This window comes from Pieris brassicae, chromosome 7 (genome assembly GCF_905147105.1).
Source record: "Pieris brassicae chromosome 7, ilPieBrab1.1, whole genome shotgun sequence".
In the NCBI taxonomy this organism is placed as follows: Eukaryota; Metazoa; Arthropoda; class Insecta; order Lepidoptera; family Pieridae; genus Pieris; species Pieris brassicae.
In genome coordinates this window covers 17,589,627-17,604,492 of record NC_059671.1, presented here as the reverse complement: position 1 = coordinate 17,604,492, position 14,866 = coordinate 17,589,627, and the positions used below count along the sequence as shown (strand labels likewise).

At 31.9% G+C, this 14,866-nt stretch overlaps 3 protein-coding genes across 3 annotated transcripts; 2 read left to right on the top strand and 1 right to left on the bottom strand.

Annotated features, from left to right (window-relative positions):
• Positions 1-560: 560 nt before the first annotated feature.
• On the top strand, positions 561-5,705 carry LOC123712477 (palmitoyl-protein thioesterase 1). The gene is made up of 6 exons (XM_045665581.1): positions 561-750; positions 844-957; positions 1,223-1,460; positions 2,099-2,263; positions 4,877-5,153; positions 5,475-5,705. The coding sequence occupies exons 2-6, from the start codon at positions 873-875 to the stop codon at positions 5,598-5,600; spliced, it is 891 nt and encodes a 296-aa protein (XP_045521537.1). The 5' UTR covers positions 561-750; positions 844-872; the 3' UTR covers positions 5,601-5,705.
• Positions 5,706-6,643: 938 nt separating this feature from the next.
• On the bottom strand, positions 6,644-10,575 carry LOC123712025. The gene is made up of 6 exons (XM_045664932.1): positions 10,342-10,575; positions 9,906-10,071; positions 8,759-8,871; positions 8,192-8,284; positions 7,387-7,517; positions 6,644-6,865 (listed from the first exon to the last, which is right to left on the bottom strand). The coding sequence occupies exons 1-6, from the start codon at positions 10,456-10,458 to the stop codon at positions 6,670-6,672; spliced, it is 816 nt and encodes a 271-aa protein (XP_045520888.1). The 5' UTR covers positions 10,459-10,575; the 3' UTR covers positions 6,644-6,669.
• An 82-nt stretch (positions 10,576-10,657) lies between these two features.
• On the top strand, positions 10,658-11,381 carry LOC123712092. The gene is made up of 2 exons (XM_045665036.1): positions 10,658-10,748; positions 10,813-11,381. Exons 1-2 carry the CDS (start codon positions 10,715-10,717, stop codon positions 11,346-11,348), a joined length of 570 nt encoding a protein of 189 aa, XP_045520992.1. The 5' UTR covers positions 10,658-10,714; the 3' UTR covers positions 11,349-11,381.
• Positions 11,382-14,866: the final 3,485 nt, after the last annotated feature.

The window sequence follows — 14,866 nt, the reverse complement described above, 5'->3', positions numbered from 1 at the left end:
TTTATAAGTTTGTGTTCTGCAGATGTTCAGATTATTGTAAATTTTAGTACTGTTTTAATTTTCAAACATTTACGAATTCGTCGTCATTTGCACTTTACTCTAGTCAAAGTACACTTTATAAAATTATTGTCTATGGTCAAAATTCATAACGCGCGCCAAGTGTCAACTTATTAGTATTGTTCTGTGATATTAACAATTTTGCAAGGGTTCCCATCTTATAATATAGCCCCAAACTTACTGGACAAAAAGTGCAGAAATTCTAGAAGAGAAAACCCTGTAAATGGTTGAGACACTGAAGTACCTATTTATTTATTCCTTATTTAATTATATTTATTTAAAAAGCACAATTTTATAATTCAGTATGAAAGCTATTAATGACGTTTGATCCTATATCAAAAACACCTGTATCCCTGCATTAATAATTAAGTAATATTTTATAGAACCTCTTATAGCCATACGCCATCTATTTATTATTTATAGGGTTTTGACTTATGTTTTAGAGGTAAGTATTTATTTAGAAAGGGTAACACTAAATTAGACGCAGTCGATTGGCATCATCGTTTTGACCATTTTAATTTACACTTTCTGAAATCGTCTCTAATCTGTGTCAAACCTCAATCGAATCTAAAAATTGATTTCTGATTTTGTAATTTCTATGTTTGATATTGGGTGTCGGGTTGACGGGTCGTTGTAACATTTGACTTGGCGCCTGTTTTGAAAACAAGTTTAAATAGTATCATATCGTTTAAGGTAAATTATTTGTAACGAAATATAAAAGTATTATATTAATAAATTACATTAACTTACAGCGGTTTTTAGTATATATTATTTAATTTCACTTAGGAAAAATTCATCTAAATATAATACTGAAAATGAAGAAGATAATTATATTTTTTTTATTTATATTGAAAAGTATACAAGCTGAACCATTACCAATTGTGTTGTGGCATGGAATGGGTAAGTAATAAGTATTAAGTAAACATAAATTAATTTTGAAAACATTATATATTATACTACATTTAAACATTGTTAAAGATCATAAAGATTGCTTTTTTTCTAGAATCCAAGACAGAAATCAATAAAACTTTAAAATTAATAATTAGAATAATACAATGGATCATATATGTATTTACTTGATAATATTTACCACATATGTAAAGAAAGAACAGAAGAAACTGATAAATGATTAATTATGAATGATGAATGATAATGGTTATTTCAGGAGACACATGCTGTTTTTCATTTAGCTTAGGATCATTCAAAGCATTTCTTGAAGACCAAATCCCAGGTGTTTATGTAAAGTCTCTTATGATTGGTGACTCCATTATAGAAGATATGGAAAATGGTTATTTCATGTATCCAAATAAACAAGTTGATTATGTATGTGACAAGCTCTCTAAGGACCAAAAATTACACCAGGGTTTTAATGCCATTGGATTTTCTCAAGGATGTCAGTTCTTGTAAGTTGATTTTGTATAGGTTTATTGAATATGCTTTTTATGTGTGCTAAAAATAAAAAATATTGAATACCGTATATTCAAATCATCATTTGTTTTCTTCTTAAATTTAAAGTTTTAATTTTAATCATTTTAATCATTTGATATGATACTTACAACTAATTGTGTATTAGTATATAGGATTATAATGCAAACAAGATTAAAATGAAGACTGCCATTACCTAATATCTGCTTAATGTTACCTTTATTGCAATATTATTATAATATTTTATATATACCACAACTGAACTACAAGCAAGCAACTTTGACAAATTAGAAACATTTTTACAATTATAATTTTTCTTAGATAGATTAGGCTTAGATTAGGTTTGTAAAAAAATTAACAAGCGCATAAACAATGGTATTATAGTTTTTAGAGAAATATTTGAACTTTTGGTTTTCAGTATGATTCAAATATTGTAAATATTTACAAAAAAGTTGGAAGGACTGGACAGAGTCTTGCTTTATTACTAAAACATTTTATATTGTAGAAAAAATCTTTTCATTGTATTGATTGTTGTCCGTAATATTAAATATACGAAATAATGATATAGATTAAACACTCCATCCATTGACATGACACACAATCATCCATATTCCAGCCGCGCAGTAATTCAAAGATGCGGCGACAAGATACCAGCGGTAAAGAATTTCATCAGCCTCGGAGGTCAGCACCAAGGAGTGTATGGTCTGCCTCACTGTGGTGCTCTCCAGCATCAGACGTGTGACTATATTAGGAAATTGCTCAACTATGGTGCTTATTACAGGTCTGTGCATATTTCATAAACCACGTTTTATTAATTGCCTTTTTCCCGAGGGGGAGGGGATTACTGGTGTGTGTTTGACGTTTAAGTAGAGACTTCAAAATCGAGTAGAGAATACATCTGGCAAGTCCAGGGTCTGAAGATTCGAAAAAGTTTTCAACGGTCTGTTTAAACCCCTTAAACCCTTGAATGTAACCTTTCCCCTAATTATTAGGTAATGTGGCCCCCTAAACCTTCTCAGATTCCCAAGATGACCAGTCCAACGGAGTCTGGGACGTTGCTTCACCAATTATGATCTGTTCGCCGTTGGGCCTAGAATCTTCCGCAGAACTTAAAAACTATATACTATAACACCACTATCAATTACAAAAGTGCAGTGTTGGCCTAGTGGCTTCAACGTGCGACGCTCATCCCTGAGGTCGTAGGTTCGACCCCGGCTGTGCACCAATGGATTTTCTTTCTATGTGCGCATTTAACATTCGCTCGAACGGTGAAGGAAAACATCGTGAGGAAACCGACTTGCCTTAGACCCAAAATGTTGACGGCGTGCGTCAGGCACAGAAGGCTGATCACCTACTTGCCTATACAATTTACAAACGATCATGAAACAGATACAGAAATCTGAGGCCCAAACCTAAAAAGGTTGTTGATTTTTTATCAATTACATAAAGTCAATAATCGTGCTTAATCCAATAATATTTTTTAATGTAACTTTCACCTAAACAAGAGAATATTATGTTCCGATCCGTGATTGTATGTGACTGCGGAAGACAGTTCCCGCCTGCGTCTAGTCTAGAAATAAAAGTAGGAAGTAATTTAGAAATTATGCTTTACAATGCAATATTGTTACGTAAAATGTTTATCTCACTTTTATACGTAATATACTTTTGTATGTTTAAATCAAGTTTAAAAATAATTTAACTATCATATAACGTGTAACATTACTACGACGAAAGGCGAAAAAAAGTTCTTTAATAATTATTTTACATTTGTATTATCATAATCAGACATAAGTAGGGCGGCCTTATCGCTCGAACTCTTCCTCAACTCGTAAGGCAATAAACCAATTTAAGAAAATTTAACTAACATAAGTCTTTATCGTTATTTCAAATACCTAAATATAAACAAATAGATTCTACCAAAACCCTTCCAACTTGTTTATAGAATAAGCGTGTGTTTAAATATACATTGAACGGTAAATATTATGATAGCAAAGGTTATCAAGACGTACGTTGCTCTTGACAAGCTTAAAGCAAATATACTTATTTGTTTTCTTTGACCTTACGGTATGACTGTTTGGTATATGGTTTTGATATTTTAGTAACGAAACCTTTTCTTATCACTAATTCTCGACTCTGTGGGTGAGATTCATAAATATCTTAGGCTAGTCTCGTTTTTAAATTATACTCTGAATCATAAAATACGTAGTTAATTCATACGTTATAATAATATTTTTATTTCAAGCGAAATCTGAAAGCTTTGTTAAAACTTTAACACAACAATAATTCTTCACATAAGTAAATCTTAGAGGAATGTATCTTTAATTATTCTGTTGTAATAAACGCGAAAAAATCTCCTTGCAAATACATTATTAATCCGTGCTGATGGCGCTCGGTAACGAAAACACAAACAGTAAATTAATACTGGAGTGTCACGAAGCAATAGCTCTAACACATAGATTTACCCTACAGTGGATAAAGGGACACAGTGGTTCTCTCGGCAATGATGCTGCCGAAAAGCTTGCGAGAAGAGGCTCTGGTATGATGCCTGCTGGCCCACATCCGATCCTCGCCTTGCCCTTCTCACTAGTTCGAACCTGGATTCGCCAGAGATCCGCTGAACTCCAGAATCAACGATGGTCGCGAAGTGTAGTTTGCAAACAGTCCAAAACGGCTCTGCCGGCTGTGTACCCGCAACTTACTAAGCAACTTCTAAACCTGAACAGAACCAATCTCAAAATGATATCAATGATAGGGACAATCACGGGCTATTGTCTCCTTAATAAACATCTTTTCGTCCTAGGCGCGACAGACAGCCCCTTCTGCAGAGGCTGTTTCAGCGCAGAGGAATCAGTCACCCACGTAGTCCTGGAATGCGAGGCTGTGGCTAATCAACGCAAAAAAATCCTCGGAACAGTGATGTCGCTCCGCGAAGCCTGTGAAGTACCCGGGAGACTTCTGTGCTTCTGGAAGGAGTTAGGCTGTATAAATTAGCCAGGGCTTTTACGCACAACGGATCGACTGCGCGTCTAAGTGCGGAAATTGAGTCCACCCTACCTACCTACCTACCTACATTATTAATCTTTGGAAAGAGAACCTCATAGGATTTGTCGTTATAGCAGTGATAATTTTTTTTTTATGTTGGCAGTGTTACGTCGTTCGACAAATCTTGATACTCATTATTAAATATAATTTTAGTGAATAAATGAAATGACACACACAAATGACACATATTAGTTCGCGTAACTACCACAAATCTCTTCTTCTTCTCTTCTATAATTTTTCTTTTTTGCCAATGCCAGAGAAATTTTGAAAAATTGGTACCCTAAACCAACAAGTCTATGTACTATAACCTAACAAGTTACAGCCGAGGAATGATCTCGATCTTTTTTTGCAGTTGGCTCCAGAAGTCCTTAGTACAAGCGACCTACTGGCACGACCCGTTAAACGAAGAGAAGTACAAAAAATACAGTGAATTCTTGTCTGATATCAACAATGAAGTTGACATAAATCATACGTATATTGACAATTTAAGTCGGCTAGAACATTTTGTTATGGTCAAGTTCGATAATGACACAATTGTTCAACCCAAAGAGACTGAATGGTTCGGGTTCTATGCGCCTGGGCAGGCCAAAAAATTGATTACCTTGCAAGAATCAGATTTGTATCTTAATGTAAGTACTGTATAGCGTCAAGACGTCTGGAATCGAATGCCCGTTACATTTTGTACCAGCTTATATTATATCAAAATGAAGTAAACAGAAAAATATTTTTTTCCATCGCTGACAAATTCTTTTGATTGCATTTTTATGCAAATTCTGTAAATTTTATCAACCACTTTAAGGATTCTACTCGCTAATCTAAGAAATTCACGTTTTCATTTTCAATTCAAGAAATTCTGTTAAAAAAGTTCGCCCTCGTAAACTGAGGGTTTGGTAAAAAAATGTGGTGAACCTCTTCAAAATATTTTTTTGTCTATAATAATATTTTTCCAGGATCGCTTGGGCCTGCAGAAAATGGATAACGCTGGAAAATTGGTATTTCTCTCAGTACCAGGCGATCACATAAAATTTTCTGAAGATTGGTTTTTGGAAAGCATTCTGACTCCGTACCTTGCTTAGATCATTCTTATTAAGTGTTTATAAAGTAAAACAATTTACATTTTAGACTAACATTATAGAATCTCAAAGAGAATTGTTATATTAATAAAAAATTTACTCCCAAAATATTCTTTTAATAATTAAGTTAAGTGCTGTCTAGCGTAGTTGAAAAATAACAAATACATAGAGTAAGTTTATCGTGCTAGATGTCATACATCAACGCTGGATACTCAGAACATTGAGTTTTGTTTAAAACGCCATCTATTATAAGACATAACATCTTCCTAATTTACTTATATCATGAAAACTATGTATTTTAACGCCATCTCTCGAATATTAGAAGTACTACTTAAATTAGAAGTTAACGCAGAGGTCATGCTAGCGCTAGAGGAGTTAAACAATTACATATATATTTTCATATTGTCAATAGATGTCCCTTACCTAGGAAATTCGAAGAAATACGAAATCTAGTTTTAATTGCGTTTATAGTTTTAATAATAATGAACGACTTCCTTTTTCTGACCCGACTACAAGAAAACTAGATGGATAGCGTTATAAAAGTTTATTCGGTCTTGATGTTTTGAATTGAATGAAAAATTGAAATTGATGAGATTTGAATTCAACAAATCAGTTATTTTAGATATAGTCTTATTATACTTTTTTATCCCTCTCTATTTTTTGGGTGTTATTGGTTTGAACATTTATTGAGATGTTTCAAGATCAGCTCTTTTTGTTAGCTGCAGCAGAAACCTTACACTCTACTTCTCACTCTTACACTATTTCATGGTTTCAATGACAGCATAGATTTGTAACATATAATATAGGAATACTTATTAAACAATATTTGTTAAACTTTCGTTGCAAAAATCAGAACAAATTATAACAATAAAATAATAAGGCGCACAACGTGGCCATGGCTTTTGAACGATCTCTTTTAATTCGATTTGTCCAAACTCTTCTAAATAAATAAGAAAGATATTCATATCATTTGAAATAAGTGACATTAATAATGGTTTTATAAATAAGCCTTAAATGGTTATTATAAATGAAATGTTAATGTTAAATAGTATTTAATAATCTCGATTAATGTCTACTCTAATAAATTAATTAAGTCATCTCGCCTGATGTCTTTGTCTTTGTCCGTTTGGGTTCTCACGTGGACATATACTCTCACATACCTATTGTGTTCGGATGAACGTTTGATGAAGGGCGCGTTTGGCCCTCGCAATTTATGTAAGGGAAATTTGACAAGACATGACATCATGCAGCGTTCAGCGATTTTAAAACTGGAATATAATCATAAATTGCAGAAATTAGTTTGTCTATGGATAAATTAGGCACAGTTATGAATTTCATTTATTAGTCATTTTTGTACTTCTATTATTTCTGTAAAAACATATTATGTAAAAATACATTTATTATTACTGTATCAATTATTTTATAGTTTTAATACCCAAAACATTTTTATAAGCGATTCCCATTTCATAGAAGACATCGGAAAGAAGAAATAATATATTGATAATAATTGAATCTAAATTCCAAGCCCGGCAAAGAATTGGCCTAAGCGCCTGACGTGTCGCAACCCTGAGGTAGTGCGATCGAATCCTGATTATACCAATTTATTTCTCCGTCTTTATGCACAGTTAACACTTGTAAATTGAAAACAAGCATCGTGTGGAAACCGACATGTCTTGGAAACACTTATACATGGAAAAAACATGTAATTAGTCCACTGAATTATTGTTCATTTAAAATTCTGGCTACTCCGTATACCAAATACTTTTGTTAATTAACAATTACAACTTACTCGTATGGATTTATGCAGTCCATCCGGACAACGTTGTAGCCAAGTTCTTGGGCTTGCTTTTGAGATTTCTGAGCGAGCATTGTGGCTAAACCTTGTCTTCTGTATTCTGGCAGCACCGTCAACATTTGAATCTAAATAAATGCAAGAATGAATAGTTTAATTTTCCTCGAACTATTGAAAAAATTTCATCATAGTGATAATAATTCAAAAAATGCTTTAAAACAAATCCTCAGGCTTTAAGTTCGCGCTTTAAGACATAGTTTTTTATTTTATCTTTGCTCTCAAACATCACACATGTTACAAGGAGGACAATCAGATACTCATCACTATATGTTATAGAAAATAACACGAGAACTTAAGAAGGCGCTGTGCTCCTCACAATCGAGTAGCACCCGCAATAGCCCGAAGTCGCATGGTCCACCAAGTATCCGCGAATATACAATGTAAATACATAATTATGTAGGATTAAAGAAAACAATAATAATATTTACGCAGCAAGGTTTCTAAAACGACTCGACGAGTCATTGCTCATAACAGTTTTATTGAAAATCCTTTAAAAACTTAGTCATTAATCACAACAAATATCAACACAAGCGTTGCTTTACTTTACTGGCCCATGTTACAAGAAGGAGAATCGGATACTAATGACTGTATGTGATAAATATAACACGAGAACTTAAGAAGGCAATGCGCTAACCAGATCCATCACAACTATATTGGTGCGTCAGTAATTTTAAAGAATCGCGACACAACGAAGGAACCATAAAAAGGTTATTTTTGCAATAAAACCTACATATTAATTTACCTCAAAAATCTTCGTTTCCTGAAATATATTCCATAAATTTGGCGTCTCTTGTAATTTTGCTGTAAAGTAAAGGAAATCCTTGACGTTCGGATCCTTAAACAACATATTTTAATATTATGATATTATTTTTAAGTTATTTAAAAAAATACTATAGTTGCCAATATTCATAAAAGTTTTTGACAAAATAGACGCCTTTAACGTTAACTTTAATTTAGAATTTAGATTTTTTCGTAAGGAATACATTTAATATTATACATTTTTATCGTCACAAAAGAACTAATAATTAACAATAAAAATCAGTTATATGGCGTGAATGCTTGAGGCGTTCTGAAAAAAATCGTGTTAAACCTTAGGTAGACGTGTGTCAATGAATGAATGAGAGATTTTATAAGCGTGCGTGTGCCTTAGTTTATGCAACCTTAAAGGTCATGTCAAGACATGCAATAATACTTCCGTAGAATTTTCTTACTTTTCTTTTACTTATAAATTTTCAATTACCATTATTTAAATTCTATTCGATAATATTGTCCGATGAATTATCGAATACATAAATTATGACATAAGTACCTGTCGATAAAAAGCGTAGTTTCGAAGATTTTTGGGATCCACAGGACTCAACGCAAAGTTGATACAAAGCCCAGCAACAGTTCCATCTTCTGATTTCGCATAGATTGAGTTTCCTAAAAAAATATTTATTTACAAAGATGTGGCTGGAGTCAAAGGGTGAAGTTTATAGGAACTTTATTCATCTGCATTACTCACTCTAATTGACCCTTTAATTTATTAGTTAAAGATTTAAGTCTTTCAGGGTCACCAATTTCAGGGTTTCAGGTAGTGAAAATTCACATGTTAGATATTCTTACTACAATTAAATATTACAACACATACCTGCTCAGCTTTAATATATGTATAATACAATAGTTTAACAGTTTTAAAACGTTTCCTTTGAAAGCTTTGCAACCGTCTACACTTGCGTGGTCTATTGCAAACGTACGTGGCTCGTTTGGACTATTTCAAGTTAGATACTCTAAAACTCCGACGTGATGTCATTGACCTAATTTATTTGTATAAAATATTTAATTTAAATACTAATACTAACCTTCATGCAAAATTTTCTTTTTTTTGTAATCCTAAAGGTACTAGAACTCAGTCTTGTATGCTTACCTACGGCTTGGTTATCTGCTACTTTTAATAGGCTATTTCGCTCTTAAAACTTAATTGCTAACATTGATGAATATGTTGATATATTTACAACAATCTTTCAGCATACCGTAACTTTGTTTATTATGCTCTTATTGACTTAAAGTTTCTATTTATTATTTTGTTGAATTGTTCTTTTCCTAGCAGGCTTATGTTCTATGTGTGTGTAAAATTTGTGATATCATATTTTCTTGTATAATTTTATGCATACACTTTGTTTTAGAACTTAGACTTTTAACTTAGATATATAAATTTGATGTGTTCCTGATTGAGGGAGTCTACAGAAAAGTTTATCAGATCTGTAGTTTAACCAGTACTTTCTGAGCATAAAATATAATAAAATATTTTTTATTATGTATTATATATTTTATGTATTATTATACAAACACAGGTGTAATACTCGAATATTCTACCCCTCTTCGATTCATTCTTGTCTTGGGCAGGTTTTGGCCACACAACCCCATTTTCTAAGTCTCTTTATGACTATTATAAATGTCTACATTAAAATTATTACCTTGTTTTAATAAACCAATAATATATTCGTCGATTGCTCGATCTTCGGTGAAATTGATGTGTCGTGAACGAGACATAATATGATCGCTTAAATAATGCTGTTTTATTACATCTACAGCCATTTTCTGGTCTTTAGCTCTTACTTGCTGAATTATGAATGTTTCGTGCTGTAAACAGAACTATAATTATGGATCTTGGTTTCAGATTGTATATGTTTGTCACAAAGAAAAACATATCAGTTCACACCCGGGTAATTAAATCACGATCTTAGAGAGCCACGATTTATTGACTGAACGCGATTAGCCATTGCTTTGGGCATTTATTCAAATATATTTCGGGTACTTTCAAGTTTATTCCAATTTAAACAACTCTTAAACGTCTACTCAGTGACGGCCATATTATAATAATATTTCGTATATCTAACTTGTATAACTCACTTTTTCCGGTTGCAATAAATCTTTAATTCCAAAGACATTATGGCAGCACATATACTGATTCCAATATAATCTATTTTTAAATGCCACAAATAATTTTAATGATCTTATAGCTCCCATTTTTCACAAACAATTTTAATAAAGTATGGGTTCAAAACTGATAATAAAAGATGTTGTCAAAAAAGGTTATCGAGTAGAGTTGTCAGAGTTTTAAAAGAGGCATACAGCAAAGAGGAATAACTATTTTGAAACGCAATGAAATTTTTGGTATTATTATCCATAAACAACATTATTTAATTAAAAGATTTCGCATTAAGTAGGTACTTAATCTTTAATAACCGTTTACGATTTCGTTTTAAATTAAATTCTTTTGACAATGGTGTACGTTTGGCATTTCATATTTTTAAGTGGTTAGTAACAATAACTTAATGTTTTTAAACACTAGTATTACATTTATTAATTCACTTATTGTAGCTTTCACAAACCTTCCATGTTTGGGACAAGATTCGATTGATGCATCATATGACCATACAGAATTCTCCACAACTAACCTAGACGAAACTCTAGAAGATACAACTCCAAATGGAAGAAGATACTGGCTGGCATCAGCATTAGATGAAAAACCAATCAATGAAAACGACGAGGAAAAGGATGAAAACTTAAAACTCAAAATAACCACGCTCGTGGAACAAACAATATACGATACAGAACAAAAAATAAATAGTGTAAAACCTTTAAAAGACCAACATAGAGAGCAAGCGCCTTACAAAGCAGGCTTCATATTAAGTCTAATAAAGAAATCGAAAGACGTTTTAAATGAGCTATTCAACGTCGCTATAAGGCACAAAAATGATTGGAAGGCACTTGAACAGTTAAAAGTGTTTGAATTGATAGTTCATACAAATGTCGATACTACGAATCTGGTCAGACAGCTGGTTGAGATACATATTCAACACATGAATGCTACTAATACAGGCGAAAATAGAAAAAGAGTAGTGTTATTGAAGTAATAATATTATGTTAAATGTATGTATGTAATGAATTAAAAAATACAATAATTCGTATTGTAGTAGTAAATGGTTGTACAGATTTTGAAATATCCAAGTCAATTGGCCGAGTGTTGGCCTAGTGGCTCGGATTCCTGAGGTTTGGTAAGTTCACAAAGCTGTCTTGAGCATTTGCTCGACCAGCCGCGCTCGCTGATAAAGTGTCTACCTGCTAAAATGTGTTTAATTTGTAAACTATGCTTTACTTATTAAGATTTTACGGCAAATTTATTTAAACATATACAGATAATTGTCTTTTGCCCGTTAATAATGGGAACAATCCCATATTTAAGAAGTAATAAACTAAAATAATAACTGGCAATATCAGTGTAATCTATCAGAATTTGAATTCAATTCACTTGATGTTTAAAATGAAAAATCCGCCGAGCAATGGACTGTACGAAACTGGATCTCCTAAATGCATGTAAACTATAAATATAGATTTTCCGTACGAATAACTCTTCCCCAATTTGTATAAAAACCGTAACCAAAGCTTTGCATTTCATAAAACAAAAGAGCATAACAATGGAAAAATGGAAACTTTTTTTGGCTTTATACAATGGAGTCTAGGTGAATGTGAAATAGATATATTTTGAGTGTAGGGCTGACCGGTGGTTTTGGATATTATTACCTGATTAATGGCAAAAGAGAGGTTATATTACAAGTCAAATTTTATAATAGTTTGATATTTAAATCAAGGATAACTGACCTGTTGGAAACTAACTAATTCTCTAACAATTTTTTCTGTTTAGTCTATTAAAGGATGAACTTCAAATCCTAATACTTTACCACATTTATTAAGATAGACTATAATTATTAAATTAATGTAAACGTCATTTGACGAACCTAACTGACAATAAAAAACAAATGAAGTTAGCTCTTAATGAAAATAAATATTATAGGCTCAATTTCTAAACACTATAGAAACTGCTCCATGAAGCCTTCATTGATAGTTTTAAACGACTCTACTGATAATTATATGGTAAGTAACATATACATCATAATCACATAGTAATTACTTGTAAGTTGCTTAAATATTTATCATAAAACAGGGAAAGTGAATTTGTAAGATATTCAAAAGTGTTAAAGTATTCGTCATGTCATAGAATGTTACAGAAGGTCTATGATATTTTTATGAAATGGTTGATCTGAAGAAGCAGCCCTCAATTTCGGTTGAGAGTACATTAATACATGCTCTGATATTGCTAAATTGATCATTGTTTCGGCAGTTGCTTTACGAATATGAATTTCGTAGCGTAAAAATGTAAAATCTAGGTATTCCCGCTGCGTAAATTGGAGGCATTCAATATTTTCCGGCTGCGTTCTATAGGAAGTAATGCGATGTAAGCATAAAGAAATTAAAATATTAATCAACGGTTTTAATTCTAATGTAAATGTATTGATTTTGAATTTCGTTAATTTTCTAATAAATTTAAATGAAAATAGGAAGCTGGATATGATGTATTTTAGACAAGCTTTGTATGATATTAAAAGGTACTACTTACTTTATTCTGGGTCCCATCTTATCTAATCTTAAGGGCCTATACGGTCGCCAACCTCCAAAAAAGCACATTGTTTCTTTCCATTTTTTGTCATCGTTTCTTGAAGTATGGCGAATAGAAAATATATATGAGTTGAGTAGTTTATGTATCCATTTTGAAAGATCGATACACGATTTAAATAACTTTAAATTTTTAACACTTAGAGAACATGATTTTGAAATTTACACGATACATTTTATCGCAAGTTAATCCATTTCAGAAAAAAATGATAAAATTTTATTAACTTATTGTTTTACACAAACAATTGTTATTACGGGCCGGCGCCCTCAGCGCTCCAGTACTCCATTGCGTACGGCAATCCACCTCGAGACACTGACACAGCAATTCGTGCTAGGATATGGCTTAACCCGTAAACTTTAATTTAGGATATTTAACCATTGAAACCTCATTTTACAAGATTTTAATAGATCTATTGATAACAAAAGAATAAAGATTTGAATAATGTTTTTTTTACATATGTAAAAGCGAATTTATTAAATTATAATAAATAATGTAATAATTATGTATTCCATATAATTTGTTCAATTATCTCATTGATCGCATGAACGGCAGTAAATCAGAGATTACCCTTACTATAAGACAAAGTAATAGGACTTATGTTATTAAAGAGGGTAGCACTATCGCTATTAGAGAAAAAAATACAGTCCTTCTCTGCTCGGGTTGAAATCCCGTGTGTATTGAACTAAACCCCCCCTTTTTCGTACATAGTAAATCGGCCTCAATGCACCGTTTTAACAAGAGTTACTCATCTGTCTCTTTTTGTCACAGCGTTAGCACAATTTGAATCTTTCGTTCGTACCTACTTAATAAATGATTTGAGTGTGAAGATGACCAGGAGAATCTAGCAATTGATAAAGAAAACTTAACAAAGCATGTAGGAAAACAAATAATACAACAATAACAATTATAACGTTAACAAATTACTCCCAAACTACACTATACATACACGTACATATGAAAAACTAAGAAAAAGACAATAAGAAAAATGAAAAAAGGCGCTCCAAGACACAATTATTAAAATTATGCACTTTCAACGTAAGATCATCAAATTAGATCTGTACAATGCAGAATTGAAAGAAAATGAAGAAGAAAAATTGAGAAAAATAAAGAGAAATGGAAAATTATGGAGGAGGCTTTTACCCTATAAGGGGCCATACAATACTAGCAGAAAAAATACTTTTACAACTTACACTAACATAACTAATAATCATATTAGGAATTGTTAACTAACCAATTTTTTGTACGGATTCATTTATAAAGCTCTAATAAGAATATAAATATATAAACTCTTGCGAAACTAGCCAGTCTAAATAAAATTTCCATACACATAGTAATAGAAGTGTAGTTTAATAAGTAGCTGGTTCCATTAGAGTTACTATGTCTTAGACGTTTTCTTTGGTAATTATTTAACACTAATTTAGTTTGATTATTCATACTCCAGTATAAATTAAATAAACTAAGTTTTTTAATATTTATTTTAATTGCGTAAAGGTTTAAAATATATGAAAAAAAGGGGAAAGTCATTTCTGTATATTGCGAATCTAGCAACGGCTATCATTTGCCATTCTATGCCACGCCGCCTAAATGCAATACTGCGATAAAACTATCTTGATATTTGATATTTTTATGGTGAACATTTTTACAAAACTGAAAGTTATATTCGAAGCGATTAGCAGTTTTACAAATAATTCAAATAACGTTATTCCTGTATAATCTAAAAGTGGTAAATAGGACAGACCTGTTAATGCTTCATTTCAGAAAAGTGTCTGACTGTTGTGAGTAATAAGCTTTATTTAGAGAACAAGGAGTTCACGTTAAGTAATACCTCGCGAGTGCGTTGACGTCTTCTTCTATAGTATCTTCGACTGGTCCACAGAAAAACAATGTTTAGTTTATATTTGCTATTTTTTATGAACATAT